The 26,495-nt window shown below is 40.1% G+C and overlaps 1 protein-coding gene and 1 pseudogene across 7 annotated transcripts in view; both read left to right on the top strand.

Moving 5' to 3' along the window:
• Nucleotides 1-26,495, top strand: part of LOC105469915 (STAG1 cohesin complex component) — a 404,557-nt gene that overhangs the window by 342,211 nt on the left and 35,851 nt on the right. For 6 of the 7 annotated variants that reach the window (XM_011721505.2, XM_071090954.1, XM_071090957.1 and 3 more), the window contains 2 exons: nt 1,383-1,463; nt 22,397-22,489. In XM_011721505.2, coding sequence (XP_011719807.1) covers nt 1,383-1,463; nt 22,397-22,489 — 174 coding nt within the window. The remainder of the gene's footprint in view (nt 1-1,382; nt 1,464-22,396; nt 22,490-26,495) is intronic. The other variant, XM_071090955.1, reaches the window with a different exon arrangement.
• LOC139360786 (putative uncharacterized protein C8orf44) lies at nt 4,044-12,240 on the top strand (annotated as a pseudogene).

The following is a 26,495-nucleotide window of genomic DNA, read 5'->3' as shown; positions in this document are numbered from 1 at the left end:
CTGTAGTCCTAGCAGTATGGGACACCAAGGCAGGTGGATTGCTTGAGTCTGGGAGTTTGAGACCAGCCTGTGCATCATGGCGAAACCCCGCCTCTAATCAAAATACAAAAGTTAACCAGACATGATGGTGCATGCCTGTAGTCCCAGCTACTTGGGAGGCTGAGGTGGGAGGGCCACCTGAGCCAGCGAGGCTGAGGCCACAGTGGCTGTGATCACACCACTGCACTCCAGCCTGAGTGACAAAGTGAGACCCTGTCTCAAAAAAAAAAAAAAAAAGTTTATTTCTTTTCAGAAAGTTTTATTATTTGTTATGTAATAAATTTTTTAAGTGAATTAAGTATTTTATAAACATTTCTTAGTTTTAGTTTCTAATACAATAGTATTGAGAGATATAACCCACATAAGGAAAAACTCTTTTGGACTCTTAGTAACTTTTAAGAGTACAAACAGATCCTGAGAACTAAAAACTCTGAAAACCTCTGCCCTAGAAAAATGCATGCAGAGTGCACCAAGAGACATCTATAAGCGTGTTCATCGCAATATGATCCATAATGGCCTAAAACTCAAAGCAGTGTAAAATTTTATCAATGATAGATGAATAGGGAGTATTCTAAATATTACACAGAACTAAAAACTAATGAACTCTAGGTATGTGCAACATCAATAAATCTGAAACGTAAATGTTAAATGAAAAAGTCAGACTCAAAGTAATACATATTGTATGATTACATTTATGTATTGTTCAATGATATGCATAAAAATCTTTAGGAATGCAGACTTAGGTAATTAAAATATGCCAATTCCCAAATAATCCATAATAACTGTTGCCCTTGGGAGAAAAAAGATGCTATATTGGGAGGAGATGCTAGCAATGTTTTATTTCCTGATGTGGGTGGTAGTTACATAGGTATTTTTTGCTTTATATTCATTAAGCTTTATACTCATAAGTGTACTTTTTGATGTGACTATTTTCACATTAAAGTTCTTTAAAACAAGTAGAAATTTTCTTATAAAATGTGGGTAAATACTTTAGATTCAGTTATTTCAACTATAAAATTTGGATAAAAATAATTTCATCAGTCTCCTTTTAAAAATTTGACTAAGCAAAATATTTATGACACTACATTTTTGTTTAAACATAGTGCTATTTCAATCTATATTTATTCCCATATGTTGTGTCTTTATTCTCCAGATTGATATATTGGTTTGTCCTTTTTAACCAAATATTTTATACATTCTCATTAATTATACAAAAATTTGGACTTGAAGCTATACTATCAAATAACAACTGTGATAAATATTATTATCTTAGCACAGTGCAAACAGATTATCTCATTTTTTTTGAATTTTTCATTAAAAAAATTTTTTTTCATTTGATACAGATAGTCGTGCAAGCACTGCAGTGTTCCCATTACTCGATTCTTTGGCAGTTGGTGAAAATTACTGATGGTTCTCCTTCCAAAGTAAGTAAGAGTTTCTGTAGGCAGAAGGGTTATTACTGAAATAATAACCTTGCTTAACTATTTAATAATTTACTATTATCTGTTATTGTATAATATAAATTATTGTAATATTTAATAAAATATATGATTATTACCAGTTCTTGGTTTATCTTATGAGTAAGTATACATTTACCTCTTTGGGAAGAGCCAGAATCTTCAAGCAAAAGACACATAGTTATGTGTGTGTATATATATGTACACACGCACACAGATTAAAACTTCTTATATAAAATCACTGTAGTAGACACAAGAGCTCTGATAGGTAACATGCTATTAAAAATAATAACATTGAGGCCGTGCATGGTGGCTCACGCCTATAATCCCAGCACTTTGGGAGGCCAAGGCAGGCAGATCACTTAAGGTCAGGGGTTCAAGAACAGCCTGGCCAACATGGTGAAACTCCGTCTCTAAGAATACAAAAATTAGCTGGGCATGGTGGTACCCATCTGTAGTCCCAGCTACTCAGGAGGCTGAGGCAGGAGAATCACTTGAACCCAGGAGGTAGAGGTTGCAGTGAGCTCAGATCACACCACTGCCCTCCAGCCTGAGCAACAGAGTGAGAGACTCTGTCTCAAAAAAAAAAAAAAAAAAAGAACACAAACATTAGCCGGATGTGGTGTTGGGCACCTGTAATCCCGGCTACTGAGGAGGCTGAGGCAGGAGAATCGCTTGAACCCAGGAGGCAGAGGTTACAGTGAGCCAAGATCGTGCCATTGCACTCCAGCCTGGGCAACAAGAACAAAACTCCATCTCACAAAAAAAAAAAAGAATAACATCATTGAAAGGTAATAGTATGTAGCTTTTGATTCTGGCAGTATGATACCTAGAGACACAAAGTGAACAACTCTTTTGAAGTTAAAAACAACTTAAAATGTTGGGTAAATTTTTTTTTTATTTTAATGTATCCATGACCATGCAAAACAGAAAGAAAAATGGGGGCTAGGGATTAAATGAAAAGTAAGATCAAGAAAGCCAAAAAGAGCACTGAAGACTGCTTTACCTTGAGGATCGTTTCTAATGTATAGTCCAAGGTCCGTCCAGGATAGAATGTCTCATAGGTGGCCACATCTCTCAGATTATTTTGGAATCCTAACGAGCTACTCTCAGCACAGTGGTGAACTAGAAATAAACCCACTCCAGTTTCCTTCAGGGGCTGGGGGATTATAAGGAAAAGAGTCTGTCTTAAAATGTGTCATTGATTAAAATGGGGAAAAATAAATCTCCCATGAAAATTTATAACTGTGACTTAACTTTTGCATAGGTTTTCACCTGAATTCATACTATTTTGATGGTAAAAAAGAAAGAAAAAAAGTTGAGATTTTGATTAAGTGTTCTATAATGGTGATATCCCCAACCACCTAACAAAATCAAATCCAAGTCTCTTCTGAAGGAACTTGCCTTAAAGAATTTTCCACAAGTAAAATCTTAAGCAAAGTGAGCTCACAGCAAAAATATCACTTGTGAAAACAACCATGAAGAAAATCAGACAAAAAATACTTCACATTGGAATTATCTGACACAAATACAAAATAAATGTTTCAGTTATTTCATGTGATGAGAGGCCTGAATGTAAGAAGCAAACATTTGATAAAGAATCAAATAAAGATATTAGTATGTTTGTATATCTTCCTCTTAAGAAAACAAGCTGTTTAAACAGTAAAGATGATTAATGCATTTGCATATAGAACCAACAGCTTGATATGGAGTGTTATTTTTTCAGAGTAAGAATTTTTTTCTTTTCTGAGTAATAATTTGAGGATCTCTGCATTTAGAAAGTAGTAGGATTTTTAAATTCTTTCTAATTAGAAGAATGGTAATATATGGGTTAGCCTCTTGGTTTTTCTCTTTTATTAGTAATTTCAGTCTTAAAAAGCAAAAATAACAGTTAACCTTTTATTAGTAATGAAAGCCACTTTAAAACTGTTACAGCCAGGCACGGTGGCTCGCGCCTCTAATCCCAGCACTTTGGGATGCCAAGGCGGGCAGATCACAAGGTCAAGAGATCGAGACCAGCCTGGCCAATATGGTGAAACCCTGTCTCTACTAAAAATACAAAAATTAGTTGGGTGTGGTGGCGGGCACCTGTAGTCCCAGCTACTCAGGAGGCTGAGGCAGGAGAATCGCTTGAACCCAGGAGGCGGAGGTTGCAGTGAACCAAGATCATGTCACTGCACTCCAGCCTGGGCGATAAAGCAAGACTGTCCAAAAAAAAAGGCCAGGCGTGGTGGCTCACACCTATAATCCCAGCACTTTGGGAGGCCGAGGCAGGCAGATCACGAGGTCAGGAGATGGAGACCATCCTGGCTAACACGGTGAAACCCCATCTCTACTAAAAATACAAAAAAATTAGCCAGGCGTGGTGGCAGGCGCCTGTAGTCCCAGCTACTCAGGAGGCTGAGGCAGGAGAATGGCGTGAGCCGAGGAGGGGGAGCTTGCAGTGAGCGGAGAGATTGCGGGGCTGCACTCCCACCTGGGCAATAAAGCAAGACTCCGTCTCCAAGAAAAATAAAACTGTTGTTACACTGCGCATGGTGACTCACGCCTGTAATCCTAGCACTTTGGGAGACCAAGGTGGGTGGATCACCTGAGGTCAGGAGTTCCAGACCAGCCTGGCTAGCATGGTGAAACCCTGTCTCTACTAAAAATACAAAATTAGCTGGGCGTCGTGGCGCACATCTGTAATTCCAGCACAAGAATCGCTTGAACGTGGGAGGCAGAGGTTTCGGTGAGCCAAGATCTTGCCACTGCATTACAGCCTGGGCGACAGAACGAGCCTCTTGTCTTTTTTTGAAATGTTCTTTATTGTAAAGTCAAAGGAGATTGAATTTATATATTAAAATTTGTTAGGATAGGTTTAATAATTTTATACAATTGCTTTTATTCTCATCCTTCTGATTGAATTTTTAGATATTTTTTCCCACAGACATCATTTTTGTTGAGTTACTTGCATTTTGGCTAAATATTGAATTTAGTAAATTTAGAATGTGTTATTCCTTAAAAATTTAGCATAATTCATGGCTAATTCCTCCTTGTAAATCTATTCATAATTTAAATTTTTTCTTTTTTTTTTTTTCTTTTTTTTTTTGAGATGGAGTCTCGCTCTGTCACCTAGGCTGGAGTGCAGTGGCACAATCTTGGCTCACTGCAACCTCCACCTCCCGGGTTCAAGCGATTCTCCTGCCTCAGCCTCCTGAGTAGCTGGGATTACAGGTGCATGCCACCATGCCTGGGTGTTTTGTATTTTTAGTAGGGACTGGGTTTCACCATGTTGGCCAGGCTGGTCTCGAACTCCTGACCTCAAGTGATCCGCCCACCTCAGCCTCCCAAAGTGTTGGGATTACAGGTGTGTGCCATTGTGCCCAGCCTAAATTTTGTCTTTTTACAACTATATTCCATAATTGGGATAATAATCTCTGTTCTTCAATCGACTTCTTTGAATATTTTCTATTTTTTAATCTTTTTACAGCAGAATTATTTTGAAATTCCTTGCCTATTTTTGCCTGACATATTCTCCTAATAAAAGATAGTTTTATTTTTTTATTAGTCACATTACGTATTTAATTAGCAATGCAGACTTTGTTGCCAGAACTAATTTTGTTTTGTTTTTGAGACAGGGTCTCACCCTGGCTGCCCACTGTCATGGCTCACTGTGGCCTCAACCTCCTGGGCTCATGTGATCCTCCCACCTCAGCCCCTGAAGTAGCTGGTACTACAAGCGTGTGCCACCACGCCTGGCTACTTTTTTGTTTTTGTTTTTGTTTTTTTGACAGAATCTCACTAGAGTGCAGTGGCGTGATCTTGGCTCACTGCAACCTCCGCCTCCTAGATTCAAGCAATTCCCCTGCCTCAGCATCCCAAGTAGCTGGGATTACAGGTGTCTTCCACCATGCCTGGCTAATCTTTGTATTTTTAGTAGAGACGGAGTTTCACCATGTTGGCCAGGCTGGTCTCAAACTCCTGACCTCAGGTGTTCCGCCTGTCTTGGCCTCCCAAAGTGCTGGGATTACAGGTATGAGCCACCACACCCGGCCACGCCTGGCTACTTTTTTACATTTTTTGTAGAGATGGGGTTTCACCATATTACCCAGGCTAGTCTCGAACTCCGAGACTCAAGCAATCCACCCGCCTCAGCCTCCCAAAGTGCTGGGATTACAGGTGTGACCCACTGATATTCTTTATGCCAGAAAGAATGCTGCGGCGTCTTTTATGTGCTTTATTCATTTGATTTACATTTATAGTTTTGTGTGCATTTATAGCATATGTGAAATTTTTCTTACTTAGATATTTGTCTCAAGTTATTTCTTCTCATTTTGAAGTTGTTGGTAGTTTCTTTAAAAGTCCAAGGTGTATTCTGTAATCATCATACATCAGTTCTGTCTATAATATTAAAATGTTTCTCTAAGTGATAACCTTCAAAAGCATTAATTTTTAAGACACATGCAAACTTTAAAAATTCATGTTTTGGCTGGGTGCAGTGGCTCACGCCTGTAATTCCAGCACTTTGGGAGGCCGAGGTGGGCAGGTCATGAGGTCAAGAAATAGAGATTATCCTAACCAACATGGTGAAACCCCCGTCTCTACTAAAAATACAAAAATTTGCTGGGCGTGGTGGCTCGTCCCTGTAGTCTCAGCTACTCAGGAGGCTGAGGCAGGAGAATCACTTGAACCTGGGAAGCAGAGGTTGCAGCGAGCCAAGATCGCACCACTGCACTCCAGCCTGGCAACAGAGTGAGACTCCATCTCAAAAAAAAGAAAAATCCATGTTTGAGGCTGGAAATGGTGTTTCATGCCTATAATCCTAGCACTTTGGGAGGCCAAGGTGGGCAGATCAGTTGAGGTCAGGAGTTGGAGAACAGCCTGACCAACATGGTGAAACACTGTCTCAACTAAATATACAAAAATTAGCCAGGTATAGTGATGCATGCCTATAGTCCTAGCTACTCGGGAGGCTGAGGCAGGAGAATCGCCTGAACCCACAGGCAGTGGAGATTGCAGTGACCTAAAATTACGCCACTGCACTCCAGCCTAGGCAACAGAGTGAGACTCTTTGTCTAAAAAAAAAAAAAAAAAAGATGAAGCATAAGAGGGGACTTTGTTGTTGTCATTATCTTATTGTTTTACATTTTGTTTGTTTGTTCATTTGTTTGTTTTGAGATAGAATCTTGCTCTGTTGCCCAGGCTGGAGCTCAGTGGCATGATCTCAGCTCACTGCAAGCTCTGCCTCCCAGGTTCAAAGGATTCTCCTGCCTCAGCCTCTCCTGAGTAGCTGGGATTACAGTCACCCATGTCTGACTAATTTTTGTATTTTTACAAAAGTTGGCTCAGTTTGTAATGCCAGGACTAACAGTATATGGAGGACTTCTGTGATAATGCACCTAAAACTCTATCCATTTTTTTCCCCTTTTTTTTCCTGAAGTTTAAATGTAATATGGTCGATATTGGGATACTTATATATGTTAAATATATTTAATATTTGTAATGTTGGTCATTTAGAAGCAACCTGAAAGTTTGTTACATAAAGTAATTTTGTTTTATTTTGTTGAGAAAATGTTAAAATGATAGTGAGGGAGCAAGCCAGCCAACCACTATCTGTTTTTCTTTCTGTAATCATTAATACATTTACAGAAACATTTAAATCTCTCAACAGGTCGCTTATATTTTTATTAATAAAATATGCTTATTATTTTTTTGGCATAAAATACAAGGTAGAGTTCTCATAAATTTCAGCTCTCCTACTTGAGCATATGTTCATTATAAAAGAAGAAATACATAAATAGTAATACAGACAAAATAAAACTGACTCTTACCACTTGTAGATAACCACTGTTAATGTTTTGGTGTATTTTCTTTTTTCTTTTTCTTTCTTTCTTTTTTTTTTTTTTTTTTTTTTTTGAGATGGAGTCTCGCTCTGTCACCCAGGGTGGAGTGCAGTTGTGCAATCTCGGCTCACTGCAACCTCCACCTCCCAGGTTCAAGCGATTGTCCTGCCTCAGCCTCCCCAGTAGCTGGGACTACAGGCGCATGCCACCACGCTTGGCTTATTTTTTGTATTTTTAGTAGAGACGGGGTTTCACTGTGTTAGCCAGGATGGTCTCGATCTCCTGACCTTGTGATCCACTCGCCTCAGCCTCCCAAAGTGCTGGGATTACAGGCATGAGCCACTGCGCCCAGCCTGGTGTATTTTCTTTAGTACTTTTTCTTTAATATATTTGTAATTTTATTGAGATTATAATGTACTTTCAATTTGTATCTTCTCTTCAATTAACACATTTTCTTCAGTTATTAAGAAAAGTTTATAGAGAATATTATTAATATATACATAATCTATTGTGTAGCTATACCATAATTTATTTTACCTCTCTCCTCTCTTAGATATTTGGGTTTAAATATTTCTACTAATAAAATTAATGCTGTGATGGGCATTCTGGTGCAAAAAGCTTGTTCTATGTTTTTCATTGTTTCATCTTGTATTATATTCTTAGAAATGGAATTGCTAGGTCAATGATTGTGTATGCTTTTAAGGTTCTTGATGCATACTGCCAAATTGCTTTTTAAAGTGTACTTTTCTAAAAATTTTTTTCTTTTCTATTGTCATGAACACTGTCACTCAGGAGATTATGAGTGGTAGTTACAATTGAAGTTTAAATTCAAGTTATAATTTAACTCAACAGTAAACACTATTAAATGAAGTTTATGAGAAGACTGTATTAAGAAAAAGCTTCAGTCGTTATTTGAAATGGAAGTGCACTAGGTTTCACCAATGGATATTTCCTCTGTTCCCCGAATTCCCAGAGTTGGAAGCTCTGGGGCAGTCTTACAGGTCATGCTCAGTATACTTTGCTCCGGTGCCCCCTAGTGCTGGTCCTGTAGAAGCAACCTTCATTTTTTCTTTGTAGAAGAAAACAACATTCTTCCTTCAGCTCCTTCTGGACATATACAAAGACATTTAAAGAGCCAGGCTAATAAGAGTTAGGGCTAAAATGGGCCGGGCGCGGTGGCTCATGCCTGTAATCCCAACACTTTGGGAGGCCGAGGCGGGCGAATCACGAGATGAGGAGATCAAGACCATCCTGGCCAACATGGTGAAACCCCATCTCTACTAAAAATACAGAAGTTAGCTGGGCATGGTGGCGTGCACCTGTAGTCCCAGCTACATGGGAGGCTGAGGCAGGAGAATCCCTTGAAACCAGGAGGTGGAGGTTGCAGTGAGCTGAGATCGTGCTGCTGCACTCCAGCTTGGCAACAGAACAAGACTGTCTCAAAAAACAAAAACAAAAAAAAAAAAAAAAAAAAGAGGGCTAAAGTAATGCCCCTATTGCCTTCTTTGGCCTGCAGATCTAGAATTTATCCTTATTTTTTTTCTCTCCTGGGAGGAGCTGTTCTGCTTTCTATAGTCTTATATTTGTGCTACTCTCTGCCTTACCCTGCGTGTTTCTATTCTAGACTGCAGTAGGGAGGACCTGGGCCAAACATCCCTACCTCTGGACCCTCACCCTGTTTCAAATCCTTTATGTCAAAGAAAGTCAGTATACCCTAGGTAGCTACAAGTCCAATCATTATTGAGTCGTTTAGCTATAAAATTTGTCCTTCCATCACTGTCTTGACTGAAGGTTCTCCTCTGAAAATTCCAACTTGTTGACCTTCAAACACACTGGAGAAAAGAGCAGTAAGGGTGAAGGTGGGACTGATAGTGGCCAAACCCCATGAGAAGACATGTTTAACCTTGCTATCCTTCCCACAAACATGCATTCCTACAAATGTGTTAGAAATAGGCTCAGATGTGTAAAAATCTACAGGCTGCTTTCTGTCGCTCTTTCTGTCGTCTTCCCTACGCATTCCTTCAGAATAGCAGTGGGTAAGAGATAGCTCACTAGAGTCCTGGCCCAGAATTCCTGTAATAACAAAATACAGATAGCAAACTCCCTATCTGCAGAGTTAACTGCTTTGAGAGGAAGGGAGTGGGACCAAGCATGAGAAATAATAGTGATCCTTGTAGGAACAAATTTTTAGTCACATGTAACCATTTTATTTCACTTCTTTTCTTAGAGAATCTTTTCCCCCACCTTTTATTTATTGGAAATTCTGTTCCATTAGTTAATTCTAAGCCTTCCCTTTCGGTCATTCCATCACTCCAGAGTTGTTCTTTAATACATGTATTCCTGTTAATATTACGTCCAATCACAAGTGCCTGATTGGCTGGTCTAGAAAAGTTAAGAGGAGAAAGATACAGGTCTTGTTTAATATCCATTTCATATTCAGCTCTCAGAATATTCATTTAAAAGAATCTGGAATGTAAAAGTAGTTGTCTCTTTATACCAAATTCAGAACTTCTCCAAAATTATATTCAACCCAATATTTTAAAATCCTCTGAAAACCAGAAATAAATATCTTCAATTTTGAAAATAACTTACAAGTCATGGTTTCAACATTCCATTAAGAATACCATGTTGTGTTTGCAGCCCTATTCCTGGGCCTCTGGATATAGAGGCTTGCTTCCTGGTAGGGAATCCCCTCTTTAAAAATAGCATAAGGGGCCGGGTGCGGTGACTCATGCCTGTAATCCCAGCAATTTGGGTGTCCGAGGCAGGCAGATCACAAGGTCAGGAGTTCAAGACCAGCCTGGCCAACATGGTGAAACCGCATCTCTACCAAAAATATAAAAAATTAGCCAGGCTTGGTGGCGGGCACCTGTAGTCCCAGCTACTCAGGAGGCTGAGGCAGAAGAATAACTGGAACCCAGAAGGCAGAGGTTGCAGTGAGTGAGCCAAGATCATGCCACTGCACTCCAGCCTGGGCGACAGAGTGAGACTCCGTCTCAAAAAAAAAAAAAAAAAAAGCATAAGATCGGGCGCAGTGACTCACACTAGTAATCCCAGCACTTTGGGAGGCCAAGACGGGCAGATCACCTGAGGTCAGGAGGTTGAGACCAGCCTGGCCAACATGGTAAAACCCCATCTCTACTAAAAATACAAAAATGAACCAGGTGTGGTGGCACACACCTGTAGTTCCAGTTACTCGGGAGGCCATGGCAGGAGAATTGCTAGAACCCAGGATGTGGAGGCTACAGTGAACCAAGATGGCACCACTGCACTCCAGCCTGGGCGACAAAGCAAGAATCCGTCTCAAAGAAGAATAATGATAAAAATAAATAAATCCAGCCTGACCAATATGGTGAAACCTCATCTCTACTAAAAATACAAAAAAATTAGCCAAGTGTGGTGGTGTGTGCATGTAGTCCCAGCTACTCAGGAGACTGAGACAGGAGAACTGCTTGAACTGGGAGACGGAGATCACGCCACTGCACTCCACCCTGGGCAACAGAGTGAGACTCAGTCTGAAAAAAAAAAATCAAATAAATAAAGTATAAGGACCCCTCAGCCTCACTAGCCTGTCCACAATGAATGCTGTTTTTACCTATTAAGACACAGTAGCCTAGTTTACAAATACGCAAACTCCTTAAGACATTTAATACTTCATGATCTAAGTAACAAGGCAGGACTAAGAAGATTAATTCTAAATAACAAGTATTACATTGTAAAAATACGTTTTCACTAAGCTTTTCAGAAGCCTAAAACAATATTAAGAATATTTAGACACTTTGGGAGGCTGAGGCAGGAGGATTGGTTGAGGCCAGGAGTTCAAGACCAAGGATAACATAGTGAGATCCCATCTCTGTTTTTTAAAGTTATTATGTATAAAAAAAGAATATTTAGACAACATAACACTTTCTAGTACAGAGATTTGAGATTTCCTCCACCAAAATTGATGTTTCCTTTCCTGTCAGGTTATTTGAGTAAAAAGGAAATAGGTTTCTTATCCTGCTTAATATCCCCTAAGTGGTACAGTAATGCATTTTCCTTACTACAGTAGGTTTTTCAGTAAAATTTTTTTTTCCTAATAAGTAACAGTTACTAGGTTGTTTGTTAAATGACTTCTTGTTGCTTACACAATTTATATAAGTAGCTCCCTGCCGGTGTGGTGGCTCACACCTGTAATTTCAGCACTTTGGGAGGCCGAAGTGGGTGGATCTGGAGGCCAGGAGTTCAAGACCAGCCTGAAACCCTGTCTCTACTAAAAATACAAAAATTAGCCAGGAGTACTGGCGCATGCCTGTAATCCCAGCTACTCAGGAGGCTGAGGCAGGAGAATCGCTTGAACCCAGGAGGCGGAGGTTACAATGAGCCGAGATCACTCCACTGCACTCTAATCTGGGCAACAGAGCGAAACTCCGTCTCAAAAAAAAAAAAAAAAAAAGCAGCAGCTCCCAGTTCTTCTGTTTCCAGCATTTTTGTGTGTGTTGGAGCATGGTCTTTGGAGTTAAAACTGAGTTTGAATTTTTAACTCCACTTCTTTACCACCTGTGGCAAGATAAGCAAGGTACTTCACCTTGAGCTTCACTTTCCTGATACATAAAATGAGAATGATACTCACTGCTGGATAAGTTTGTTGAGAAGATTAAATTGAAAGAAGTGTTTGAATTAACAGTAAATGTTATTTTGTTGGCATTAAATCGTAGTCTTTGGTTTGGTAATCTTCTCCCCTGTCCAAACCAAAATGAACTATTGAACTTTTGCCTGAGGCTATGGGCATACATAAACATACTTGATGGGTAGTGTAGGTTTGGGATACAGTGTGATAGATTTAGTCCTCCATCTGAATTTTTGGGATAATTTGGGAATTCAAGTCTCTCACTTTGGTCCTAACAGTCACTACTTTTCCCCTGTTCCTCTGACTCCTTCTTTAGCTTCCTTCATCTTTGTATACTACAGGAAAGAAATCAGAAGATGTTTTGGAACTACAGTAGGCAGCTTAAGGGTTCCTGGATCATAAGTGGATTAGCCTTTGAGGCAATGGCAGGAGTCAGCAGGTGGGGATTCAGATCGCCAAGAGCAGCAACAACACTGAAAACTAGGTATTACATTTGGGGTTTAAATATCCAATAGTTGTTTTATTGTATATTCACAAAAGTTGCACACTCTCCCCCTATTCTTCTGAAGAAAGATGCCGGTAGCAATTACTCTTACAAGAAAACAATCTCGGAAATACAGCATAGTGTTTACCCTTCCACAATGGTGGGGCCTTTTGTGTCTTGTTCTTTTTGTCACTTGTTCCAAGTGAATTAATTTAGTTCTCTTTTATATATAGTATGGATAATGACTGACTTTCAGGTGAAAAGTAACTTAATGAGCCTTGTTGTATATTAGTCACTGTGTAGGTACAAAGAAACATAATACCATTTGTCTCCGAAGATCTTTATAGCTCAGAACAGGCTCAGCAAACTTCAGACAGTGGGCCAAATCTGACCTGATGTGTTTTTGTAAATGATGTTTTATTGGAACACAACCATGCTCATTCATTTATGTACTATCTAGGACTACTTTCGTGCTACGCTGACAGTTAAGTAGTTGGATCCAGACCATATGGCCTGCAAAGCCTAAAATATTTACTATCTGATCCTTAACACAAAAAATTTGCCAGCCAGTGGCCTAATAAGTTAACTTCTTGGCCTCAAACTTTGTCAGTTAGAAAACTGTGTTTGCCTATTCTGGGTAAGCAGAAGTTTAGTTTTGTGCCTCCTTTTCATCATGAAAATTGATCACTAAATTTTTAGCAGGCTTTATTTTTTATTCTGAGAATTTTTATCTGGTCTGGGTCCTTGTTTTGCTACTTTACTGTTTTATTTCTGCCCATTCCAAAAATCTCTATTTGTCAGATAATGTTGAACTAAAGTTTTATGTGTTTACTAATTAGTTTTTCTATAGCTTCATTTTCTGACTGTGATTATCTTAACAGTATTTCATAGTTATGGATGAAAACACAACTAAATTTGGTCCTCCACTAGGCACGTAAAATTTTGGAACAAAGCCTGGGCAACATGGTGGTACCCGGTCTCTACAAAAAAATACAAAAAAAAAAAAAATTTTTGGCCAGGCATAGTGGTGTGTGCCTGTAGTGCTGGCTACTATTGTAGAAGAAAATTAAAAGGAATGACACATTTAAAATCTGTATACTTCTGTTTGTGTGTGTGTAGGAATTAAACTCCCTTACCTTTCCTCGCTGACTATAATATCGTTTGCTGTTATGGGGCAGTCTACATTTAAGGTATTTTTTCTTCCTAAGATGTCAAATTTGAGCCTTTGTGCCTTTAGGAAAAAGCTTCTTTCTAACATAGCTTATATGATAAATTCACCATCTTAATTGTGCCTTCCATATTTAGGGTTCTTCATTGTTGGTATCTTGCTGACAAGACTGTTATTTTATTTTATTTTATTTTTTATTTTTATTTATTTATTTTTGAGACAGAGTCTCACTCTGTCGCCCAGGCTGGAGTGCAGTGGTGCGATCTTGGCTCACCACAACCTCTGCCTCCCAGGTTCAAGCAATTCTCCTGCCTCAGCCTCCTGAGTAGCTGGGATTACAGGTGTGTACCACCATGCCCGGCTAATTTTTTGTGTGTTTTTAGTAGAGACGGGGTTTCACCATATTGGCCAGGCTGGTCTCAAACTCCTGACCTTGTGATCTGCCCACCTCGGCCTCCCAAAGTGCTGGGATTACAGGCATAAGCCACTGTGCCAGGCCAAGTCTGGGTTTTAAAAACATCAGCTTAATTTGTTGAAGAGGTTTCTCTTCTTGGCCAAGCATGGTGGCTAATGCCTGTAAGCCCAGCACTTTGAGAGGCTGAGGCAGGAGGATTATTGGAGCCCAGGAGTTCAAAGTCAGCTTGAGCAACATATCAAGACCTTGTCTCTACAAGAAATATAAAGTTAGCCCAGGTGTGATAGCACACATCTATATTCCCAGCCACTTGGGAGGCTGAGACAAGAGGATCACTTGAGCCCAGGAGGTCAGGGCCGCATTGAGCTATGATTGTGCCACTGCACTCCAGTCTGGGAGACATAGTGGGATCCTGTCTCTTCAAGAGGTTTCTCCTCTTATCTTGGTCAGTAGATCATTGGTAAACTGAAACTATCTTAGCCCTTTTATATATGGGTATATGTAGGTTTCAGTCTTCTAATTCTCGGTTTCACTAGATCTACCAGGAAGCAAAAAACCTTAGCCAGTCTAATAAAGCTACTTGCAAAATGGATACAAAATATAACCAAGATATCATGATTTACATCTCAGTGTGATCTTACTACTTAAGACATCTGAATTCCTTTCCACAGCTACTCTAGGAAAAAGTTGGTTTTCTTCATAGACAGGTCTCACTTTGTTTCTCAGGCCAGAGTGCAATGGCATAGTCATGGCTCACTGCAGCCTCAATCTCCCAGGCTCAAGAGATCCTCCTGCCTAGCCTCCTGAGTAGCTGGGACTATAGGTACATGTCACCACGCCTGGCTGATATATTGTAGAGACAGATGTTGTTTTGTTGCCCAGGCTGTTCTTGAACTCCTGGCCTCAAGCTTTCCTCCTGCCTCCCCCTCCCAAAGTACTGGGATTATAGGTGTGAATTGCCCCACCCAGCCAGAAAAAGTGCTTTTAATGCCATGCTGCTTTCTAAAAATAAGATAAAATAGTGGTTTCATTTAGGAAAAAGAAATTTGAAAGGAAGCACCAATTTAAGGACAGTTTATATGGACTAAGAGAAGTTAGATAAAATAGCATAGATTACTCCTCTGTATTCACCCATTAGCTTCAGTTCCCACTCCTATAATCCAGGTAATCTGGCTAGAAAGGGGATTTGTGGAAGTAAAATTTGTTGTGTTCTAGTTTCTTAAAATGACATTCTGTATAATCAGCATAACTTGTTCTTGTATTATTCTTTTTCAATGTCTAGTGAGTTAACTGGCTTTTTTGTTTATATATAAATATATTTGAGTAATTCAGCTTTCAGATTTCTTACTTTTTTTTTTGAAATGGAGTCTCACTGTTGCCCAGGCTGGAGTGCAGTGGTGTAATCTCAGCTCACTGCAACCTCCACCTCCCAGGCTCAAGTGATCCTTCTGCCTCAGCCTCCAGAGTATGGGATTAAAGGCGTGTGCCACCACGTCTGGCTAATTTTTTGTATTTTTAGTAGAGATGGGGTTTTACCTTTTTGGCCAGACTGGTATCAAACTCCTGACCTCAAGTGATCCACCCGCCTTGGCCTCCCAAAGTGCTAAGATTACAGGTGTGAGCCACCACGCCTGGCCTCAAATTTCCTTTTTTCTTTTTCTTTTAGAGACAGGGTCTTGCTCTGTTGCCCAGGCTGGAGTGCAATGGTGCAGTCTTCACTCACTGCAACCTACGCCTCCCAGGTTCAAGTGGTTCTCCTGTCTCAGCCTCCAGAGTAGCTAGGACTACAGACATGTGCCACCACACTTGGCTATTTTTGTATTTTTAGTAGAGACAGGGTTTTGCCATGTTGGCCAGTCTGGTCTCAAACTCCTGACCTCAGGTGATCCACTCACCTCAGCCTCCCAAAGTGCTGGGATTACAGGCGTGAGCCACCACACCTGGCCAAATTTCTTACTTTCATAATGCTGCCTGTCTCTGCAAGTTGCCACATATTAATTTTATCATATTAAAGAGTCATTATAGCACAGGGTTAAGACCACAGTCTAGAGGCAGACTGCTTTTGTTATTTCACTCTGCTACTTAATGGCTGTGTGTCTTTGGGCCTGTCCCTTAACATCTCTGTGCCTGTGTTTTTGTTTTTGTTTTTTGAGATGGAGTCTTGCACTGTTGCCCAGGCTGGAGTTCTGTGGCGTGATCTCGGCTCACTGCAAGCTCCACCTCCTAGGTTCATGCCATTCTCCTGCCTCAGCCTCCCAAGTAGCTGGGACTACAGGCGCCCGCCACTACGTCTGGCTGATTTTTTGTACTTTTGGTAGAGACAGGGTTTCACCACGTTAGCCAGGATGGTCTTGATCTCTTGACCTCGTGATCCACCCGCCTCAGCCTCCCAAAGTGTAGGGATTACAGGCGTGAGCCACTGCGCCCGGCCATGCCTGTTCTTTATATGTAAAATGGGGGTGATAATACCAATACCTATCACAGTTGTAAGGATCAGTTGTTAATCTGTGAAAAATTTAGATTAGTGCCTGGCAAGTAGTCAGTGTGCATAAATGTTAACTTTTATTATTATTGCATTCTGGCCCAGATAAAATGAAGTAAGTTAAGCATATTTACTTTTTTTCATAATGAATTACAGCTATTATAGCAGATGAGAAGTGACAGTATCCATAATATAAGGAATGTAACTTTTTTCAAATTAAAAAGCAGCCGGTGATTTATATTTTAAAATAATTCATAGTAAATGTGCTAATTTTCACCTATTTAGAACAAGCTCTTATAATTTGCCCTATTCTAAATCTTTTCATATTTCTTTTTCTTTTGAATATTATCTATTGTTCTTTAAGGGGTGTTAAGACGAAAGCTCACTCTGTGAGACATCTTTGCTTTCTTAATACTGGAGTCTTAAATTGGCAAATCCTGAACTAATTTCAAAATCTTGATATAACACCTTGAAAATGTATAGATATTTACTACCACGTGACCCAGGAATGGCAGCCTTCCTCAACTTGAGCAAAATCACAGTCTTGGGAATCATAATTCCCACTACTTAAATCAAATGAAGTACAGTAACATGCCAACATCATGAAGTGGATGAATAAAAGCACTGAGTTCTGAAATTCTCAAGACCCTAAATTCTCTTCCCAACTGTTCAAAGGATTTACTGTAAGAGATTAGCTAACTTTGTTAAGTATACAGTATCTGTGTTCATTTACCCAAATCTGTCAGTATGTATAATTCTCTCAGTTGGAATATAGTTACAATTAAATTAACTTTCTTGAGCACTCAATATTTAGGTTTTATCCAAATCTAGGCCAAACTTTATTGCTAAAGAAGGTCTTTAGTCCATCCCCACTGGAAACAAGAGGAAAAAATAATAACAATAAAGAAAGCCTGGCTGGGCGCAGTGGCTCATGCCTGTAATTCCAGCACTTTGGGAGGCCAAGACAGGTGGATCACCTAAGGTCAGGAGTTTGAGAGCAGCCTGGTCAACATGGCGAAACCCCGTCTCTACTAAAAATACAAGAAAAAAACCAGTAGCTGGGCGTGGCCGCAGGCACCTGTAATCCCAGCTTTTCAGGAGGCTGAGGCAGGAGAATCGCTTGAACCCAGGAGGCGGAGGTTGCAGTGAGCCGAGATAGCACCACTACACTCTAGCCTGGGTGATAAGAGCAAAACTCTGTCTCAAAAAAAAAAAAGCCTTTAATTTCTTCTGTTTCCTTGGTTGTTTCACGTTTCCAGTGTCTCTTAAAATACTACTGTTCATCAGTAGATTGCTTACTTATTTGTGGTATTAAATGTACTACTCTTTAGATGTTTTGGGAAGTAATCATTTTACATAAGACACATTTGCTTTGTGCTCAACCTTTAAAGGAATCTTTTGCCTCCAGCTCCTAAGATGACTGATTGATTCCCTATACTTTCTTACATATTAATCAAGAAATCTGAGGGAGTAAAGGAACATTAGTAACTCCTAGCATCATTTCTTAAAAACCCAATAATTATTTATTGTTTGATGAAGTGAACACATTATAAATTGCCCCTAGGATTGTGGTAAACATCCATATTAAGTATACCAACATTTCATTTGGTAACTATTTATTAAATACCTAGTATATGTAAAGCACTATTTTAGGTACTAACAATGGAACAATGTTCCTTTGAATACTGGAAGGTTTACAGGTTGACAACTATCTGTTCTCATTTGAGTTTCCTAGAGTTAATTTAGCAGAATCAGAGTTAACATAGAACCTCAGAATACCTAGTTCAACTCTCTTGTTTATAGATTTTAAAACTCTTCAATCCTGAGATGTAAAATAATTTTTCTAAGATCACATAGCTAGTTAATAGCATTGCTTGCTTTTTGTTCTTTTAGTTACTATTCATTCAGCAAACATTCTCAAATCTTTTCTCTTAAAAAGGTCAAGAGTGACCAAAAAAATCCATCATCAACCTGCAGACTTCTATCAGCCCCATCCTATTTTTCACTGACTTTTTATAATCATACTTTTTTGAAAGAGCTGACTTCTTCCTTATCTTCCTTTCAGCTCACTGCAGTCTTGACTCAGCACTCATAACTCTATTGAAAGTGCTCTCCCCAAGGTCACCCACAGCTTCATAGTTGCTATATTCCTGGGGCACTTTTAATCCTTATCTCTTTTATCTCTCTGTGGCATTTGTCATTGTTAATTATTCATTTTTTTAATGTTTTCTTACCTCTGGGATACCATATTCTCCTGGTTTTATTTCCACTTCTCAGATAATTTCTTAGATTTCTTCATAAGTTCTTCTTTGTCATTCGTCTTTCAAATATTGGTATTTCCCAGGATACTCACTGTCACCTTTCTCTGTGTATTCTCCTTGAGCAGTCTCATCCACTTCTGTCACATCTGTTGCCATCTAAATGCTGAAGACTTCCAAATCCTTCTTCTGACTCATATTCTTTCTCTTGGGCTTTGAACTCACATATGCAGCTGCCTACTAGACATCTTCAAGATATCTGTTAGGGATCTCAAAATCGTCATCTCTAAAATTTAGCTATCACTGCATTTGTTCCTTTTTTTGTTGTTTTTTTTGTTTTGTTTTGTTTGTTTTTTGGTTTTGAGACAGGGTCTTACTCTGTCTCCCAGGCTGGAGTGCAGTGGTGCAATCTCAGCTCACTGCAACCTCCGCCTCCTGGATTCATGCGACTCTCCTGTCTCAGCTTCCTGAGTAGTTGGGATTACAGTTGCCTGCCACCACGCCTGGCTCATTTTTATATTTTTAGTAGAGACTGGGTTTCACCATGTTGCCCAGACTGGTCTTGAACTCCTGACCTTAGGTGATCCGCCAGTCTCAGCCTCCCAAAGTGCTCAGATTACAGGTGTGAGCCACTATGCCTGGCCTGTTCCTGTGTTTTTTATCTTGATGACTTAATACCACAATTCATCTAGTAGGCAGCTCCCTAGAAATTAAGGAGTAATCAGCAGCAGCCTCTACCCGATTACTCCCTAAATTCTATCAGTTCTAGTGCTTTATCTTTCATCCATCCACATCTTTAGAGCCAATATTTTATTTTCAGGCCCTCATTCTAAATTATCCCTGGCTGGGCACAGTGGCTCACACCTGTAATCCCAGCATTTTGTGAGGCCGAGATTGGCTGATCACGAGGTCAGGAGATCAAGACCATTTGGCCAACATGGTGAAACCCCTTATCTACTAAAAATATAAAAATTAGCCAGGCATGGCAGTGCGCACCTGTAGTCCCAGCTACTCGGGAGGCTGAGGCAGCAGAATTGCTCGAACCCTGGAGGCGGAGGCTGCAGTGAGCCGAGATTGTACCACTGCACTCCAACCTGGGTGACAGAGCGAGACTCCATCTCAAAAAAAAAAAAAAAAAAAAAAATTCGTATGGCCTTTATTAATATGCAATAAAATACACAGTAATGATTAAGAACATGGACTTTAGAGTCAGGGAGTCCCATGTTTAGATCCTTGCTCTGTCACTTAGCATCTATGGGTGCTGTGAATATCAGTTTTCTTGTCTGTAAAACAGGAATATTGCAATTTACTTTGTAGAGTGATGATGAAATGTAAATTTATAGTCCTGGGAACACAGTATGTGGTGCATGTAAGCTCTCAATGAAAGATGTGACTACTCTAACTGACCTATTGGACATCATTCTCCATTGTGTTTAGAATGAGTCATTTACACAAAATTTTAGCACTCTCATGCTAAAAATCCTTCTTCAGTAGTTCCTTATTGCCAGCAGGACAATATCCAAATGACTTAACTGATATTTTAAATGGTCTTCTATGTAAATGCAAATGGTTTTATTCCCCTTTAGCTTTTTTTTCTTGCTGCTGTCTTCCCTATTTATACCCCAGCTACACTACAATAAATTAACAGTTCCTCAAAAGCACCTCTGCACTTTTTTTTTTGGTTTTTGTTTTTTTGTTTTTGAGATAGAGTCTTGCTCTGTTGCCCAGGCTGGAGTGCAGTGGTGCAATCTCGGCTCACTGCAACCTCCACCTCCCAGGTTCAAGCCATTCTCCTGCCTCAGCCTCCCCAGTAGCTGGGATTACAGGCATGCACCACCACACCCGGCTAATTTTTGTATTTTTAGTTGAGACGGGGTTTCATCGTGTTGGCCAGACTGGTCTTGAACTCCTGACCTCAGGTGATCTGGCCATCTCAGCCTCCCAAAGTGCTGGGATTACAGGCGTGAGCCACCGCACCTAGCCACCTCTGCACTTTTGAATATCTATGCATTACCTGGAATACCTTTTTCTGTAGCTAGATTATTTTTCTCCTTCAGGACTCAGCTTACATGTTATCTTCTTTGGGAACTCTTTCATGACTACTTTTGACTCTGACTTAAGTTTTCCAACATGGGGCCCATGTCTTCTCCTACCATAGCACTCCTTACACTATATTGTAGTTGCCTGTTCCCTCATCTGTTTCCTTCAATGTATTTTGAATGTTTAAAATTAAAGAAGTTTCAGGAACGTTGAAGTTTAGTTATTAGATATTTATCTGCAGAAACATGAAAAGTTCTCAAGAGGGTGTCCTTTTTACTGCTGTGCACAAGATAAACTTGCTCCTTCTTACACATACTACCCTCATGTTAGCAAAAGGAAATATGTATGTAATTTTTGAAGTGTCATTATTTGGGATGTAAAGATCCCCAAAAAGACTCAGTGCTGTCATCTGTATAAAATAGAGTAGCTTAAAGAGTTTTAGTTGAGTACTTTTTAAGTGTTTCTACATTAGCCTTTGCTCAGATAATTAGTCTTCATTGCTGTTTTAAATGTTGGTATTTGCATGTGTCTTACTCATTAGTCAGTGAGAAGAATGTGAGCTCTTATATCAGATAGTCCTAGTTTCAACCCCTTGCTAATAATTACTGTTTCTTAGGATCAATATAAATACTAAACTATATAATAGTAAGCCCTTAAACCAGTGCCTGGTGGGTTGTAGGCACTCGATAAATTTAAAAAATGTTAAGACAAGGTCTTGCTCTGTCACCCAGGCTAAAATGCAGTGGCACAATTATGTCTCACTTCAGCCTCGACCCCATGGGCTCAAGTGATCTTCCTACCTCAGCGTCCCCAGTAACTGGGACTACAGGCATTCTCCACCATGTGCAGTGAATTTTCTGTGTTGCCCACACTGGTCTCAAACTCTTGGATTCAAGCAATCCTCTCACCTGGGCCTCCCAAATCACTGGGATTACAGGCATGAGCCACTGCACCCGACTTGAAATTTCCTTTTGGACTTTTCAAATGTTCCTTATGGAATCTTATGTGGCCATCTAATTAAATCTGTTTACCCATCCAACCTTAGATTAAAGCCCATCCTCCTATGAAGATTTCTCCAACTTTGCTACAGTTAGAGTTAATACAATAACTTCATCTCCGTAATTGGTCTGTCTGCTAGAATGTTAACTATTTGAGGGCATGGCACTGTCTTACATTTATCTTTCTTCCCCTGACATTTTGCAGAGTGCTGAGATATAAGAGAATATAAGATAAATTCAGTACACATTTGTTGCCTAATTGAGTTTTTTCAGTGTGCTGCTCTGCCGCCTCACTTTACTAGCAGTAATGTGTGTCACAGGAATGACTAACAATCTTAATCAACCTAAGTAAACCATATTTATAAAGGAAATTTGTTGAAAGCAATCATACTGAGTATTCCATAGCTAACTCTAACTGTTTCAGAGTGTCAGTGTCACTGCCCCTTCTATTGGGACAGATAACTAAGAAATGAATACATTAAATGGTTCCCAACATTAAATTTGGTTATATGAATTTCCTTGAGAATAAACCAGTTTTGCTATTTTCCACTTATTGTTTCTTCTAGATCAGTTTTCTGTGATCCTGTAATTCATTCTTGCAAATTTGAATGTGTCTTACAGGAGGATTTGTTGGTATTGAGGAAAACAGTGAAATCCTTTTTGGCTGTTTGCCAGCAGTGCCTGTCTAATGTTAATACTCCAGTGAAAGAACAGGTAAGAAATTATCAGTAAGAGCTCTCAATAAAATCAACTCAAATACAGTAATGAACATTAAGAAGATACAATTTTTGCCGGGCGCGGTGGCTCACGCCTGTAATCCCAGCACTTTGGGAGGCCGAGGCGGGCGGATCATGAGGTCAGGAGATCGAGACCATCCTGGTTAACAGTGTGAAACCCCGTCTCTACTAAATATACAAAAAAAATTAGCTGGGCGTGGTGGCGGGCGCCTGTTGTCCCAGCTACCCAGGAGGCTGAAGCAGGAGAATGGCGTGAACCTGGGAGGCAGAGCTTGCAGTGAGCCAAGATTGCGCCAGTGCACTCCAACCTGGGCGACAGAGTGAGACTCCGTCTCAGGGAAAAAAAAAAAAAAGATACAATTTTTTTATGGCAGTTCTTAGTACACATGTTCATTCCTAACATTTACTGGACCTAGAACAAGACTGTAGATGTGTGAATATTTATGTTATAAAGCAAGCTAACAAACTTATTATATAATATACATTCTTTCCTTTTACTTTCACAAGTATATTGTCATCAGCTGGAAGGGCAGGTTGAAATGTAGACTTTTTGACTCCGAAGAATTCTACACCAGAATGGCCCGGTGCAGTGGCTCACGCCTATAATCCCAGCACTTTGGGAGGCCAAGGCTGGTGGATCACGAGGTCAAGAGATCAAGACTATCCTGGCCAACGTGGTGAAACCCCATCTCTACTGAAAATACCAAAAAAATTAGCCAGGCATGGTGGCAGGCACCTGTAATCGCAGCTACTTGGGAGACTGAGGCAGGAGAATCTCTTGAACCCGGGAGATGGAGGTTGCAGTGAGCCGAGATCATGCCATTGCACTCCAGCCTGGGCAAAAAGAGCGAAACTGTGTCTCAGAAAAGAAAAAAAATAAATTCTACACAGAATATTGAGTGTCTGGGGAGCTGACATATGACATACCCTTTTATCATCTTACCTTCAGCTCCTTCCCACACCAGTTAGAGTTTCTAACACATGCATGCCAACACTTTAGCCCCGCATTGAAACTCTGTCCATACCACCTGCCCAAACAGCTGCCCATTGACCACCCAGAGGCCTAGTAATATGTACATTGGGTCTGCAGTATGCCTAAAGAAGAGGCCTTTGCAGGCTCAGACAACAGGCTCAGGACTGTTAGGGCAAGGAGTCTCTGAGTCCCTATACTTGGACAGTGGCGTAGAAGTGGGGTTTGGTAAGCAGGTGGACATATCCTATTGGTCTAATAGATTCCTCATTTCTTGCAGAGGGGCATTGCCCAAAGAGGGTCAGGGTGGGCCAGGGAAATACTGTTTCCATGATGTGATTTTGTAAACTATTTTTTAAATAGACTGTTGTATTGGGGAGTACATTTGTGTAAAACAGAATGTGTATTTTCCATACTATTTCTTATTTGGATATTGGGCTAGAGTCAGTTAATCTGGTGAAAGAGTACCGTATTACTTATCCTTTGCTATCTCTTCTTACAAATAGTGACAAGTATCTTTATTGAGTTATCAGCATTTAACTTAAAATGGAAACAGAGATGGTCTTCCCTAAACCTTATTCTTTAAATATTCAGAAGACTACTTATGCTGTGGAGAAATACCCAGCTCTGCCTTTTATTTTATTATTTTTATTTTTTTTATTTTTATTTTTTAACTTTTTATTTTATTTTGAGACGGAGTCTCCCACTGTCGCCTGGGCTGGTGTGCAGTGGCGCAAACTCAGCTCACTGCAACCTCCACCTCTCAAGTTCAAGCAATTCTCCTGTCTCAGCCTCCCAAGTAGCTGGGATTACAGGTGCCCACCACCACACCTGGCTAATTTTTTTGTATTTTTAGTAGAGACGGGTTTCACTATGTTGGCCAGGCTGGTCTCAAACTCCTGACCTCATGATCCACCTGCCTCGGCCTTCCAAAGTACTGGGATTACAGGTGTGAGCCACTGCACCCGGCCTAGCTCTGCCATTTAAACCCCAAATCCAGTGTTTCTGCATCATACCTGCTTGGTGATGTCCAAAACTATGGCCTTCTGGTTAAAAAGTATTTCCCCTGGATTCTCTTTATGCTCCCCTTTTTTCAAATGGCTCTTTCTAAATACCTTAGTATATTTCATGGTTGTGCTGTCAGGGCGCGAATTGCCAAGACTCTTGCTGCAGTTGGACAACCAGATATACAGGCATTCCAAACTAAATGCCAAAATTGTGTTTTCCCATAGAAATCAACTTTGGAGGGGGCAGTGTTAGTGATTGTTGGGAGGTTTCAGAGCCCTCAATTATCCCACAACAAAATCTTTCCATTGTAACAAACTGATCAGACCCATTTATTTCACTCAATTCATTAAACAGGGCAAATTTGGCACCATACCTATAATGTGTACAAATGTATTCAGTTTCTTTATATAATTAAATTTGTTTGTAGGCCTTATTAGATACTGGTTTTTATATTAATGGTTTTCTAATACAGTCATGCACCACTGAACAACAGGGATACATTCTGAGAAATGTGTTGTTAGGCAATTTCATCATTGTATGACCATCATAAGAGTATATTTACATAAACAAATAGTATTGCCTACCACATGCCATTGCTGTATGGTATAGCCTATTCCTCTTAGGCTACGATCCTGTACTGTATAATACTATACTGAGTACTATAAATAATTATAATACAATGGGTATTTATGTATCTAAACATATCTAAAATACAGTATAAAAGATTTTAAAATGGTACACTTACCATAGGAATGGAAGTAGCTCTGAGTGATTGAGTGAGTGAATGAGTGAGTGAGTGATTGGTGAATGAATAGGAAGGCCCAAGACATTACTATACACCACTGTAGACTCTATATGTACCGTACACTTAGACTACACTAAATTAATTAAAATGTTTTTCTTGGCTGGGCGTGGTGGCTCATACCTGTAATCCCAGCACTTTGGGAGGCCGAGGCAGATGGATCACGAGGTCAGGAGATCGAGACAATCCTGGCTAACATGGTGAAACCCTGTCTCTACTAAAAATACAAAAACAAAATTAGCCAGGTGTGGTGGAGGGCACCTGTAGTCCCAGCTACTCGGGAGGCTGAGGCAGGAGGATGGCGTAAACCCAGGAGGTAGGGAGCTTGCAGTGAGCCGAGATCTAGCCACTGCACTCCAGCCTGGGCGAAAGAGGGAGATTCCGTCTCAACAACAAAAAAATGTTTTTCTTTCTTCAATAATTAATTAACCTTATCATACTGTAATTATTTTGCTTTATAAACTTTTTAATTTTTTTAACTTTTAAACTCTTTTGTAATAATACCTAACACACAACACATTAAACAGCTGTACAAAAAAAAAATTTTTTTTTTTTGAGACAGAGTTTTGCTCTTGTTGCCCAGGCTGGAGTGCAGTGGCACAATCTTGGCTCACCCCATCCTCCACCTCCCAGATTCAAGCGATTCTCCTGCCTCAGCCTCCCTAATAGCTGGGATTACAGGCATGAACCACCACACCTGGTTAATTTTGTATTTTTAGTAGAGATGGGGTTTCTCCATTTTGGTCAGGCTGGTCTCGAACTCCTGACCTCAGGTGATCTGCCCACCTTGGCCTCCCAAAATGCCAGGATTACAGGTGTGAGCCATCGCGCCTGATCAAAATATTTTTTTTCGTATATCCTTATTCTAGAAGCTTTCTTTTAATTTATTTTTTAAGACAGAGTCTCACTTTGTCACCCAGGCTGGAGGGCAGTGGTGTGATCTTGGCTCACCACATCCTCTGTCTCCTGGGTTCAAATGATTCTCATGCCTCAGCCTCTGAACATAATTGGGATTACAGGCGTGTGGCTACCATGCCTGGCTAATTTTTGTATTTTTTAGTAGAGACAGGGTTTCACCATGTTGCCAAGCTAGTCTCAAACTCCTGGCCTCAAGAAATCCACCTATCTCAGCCTCCCAAAGTGCTCGTATTAACAGGTGTGAACCGCTGCATCCAGCCTATTTAATTTAAAAAAAAAAAAAAA

This window comes from Macaca nemestrina, chromosome 2, assembly GCF_043159975.1.
Source record: "Macaca nemestrina isolate mMacNem1 chromosome 2, mMacNem.hap1, whole genome shotgun sequence".
Taxonomy (NCBI): Eukaryota; Metazoa; Chordata; class Mammalia; order Primates; family Cercopithecidae; genus Macaca; species Macaca nemestrina.
Note: the sequence above shows the minus strand (reverse complement) of the source record. Positions and strands in the feature narration are given on the sequence as shown.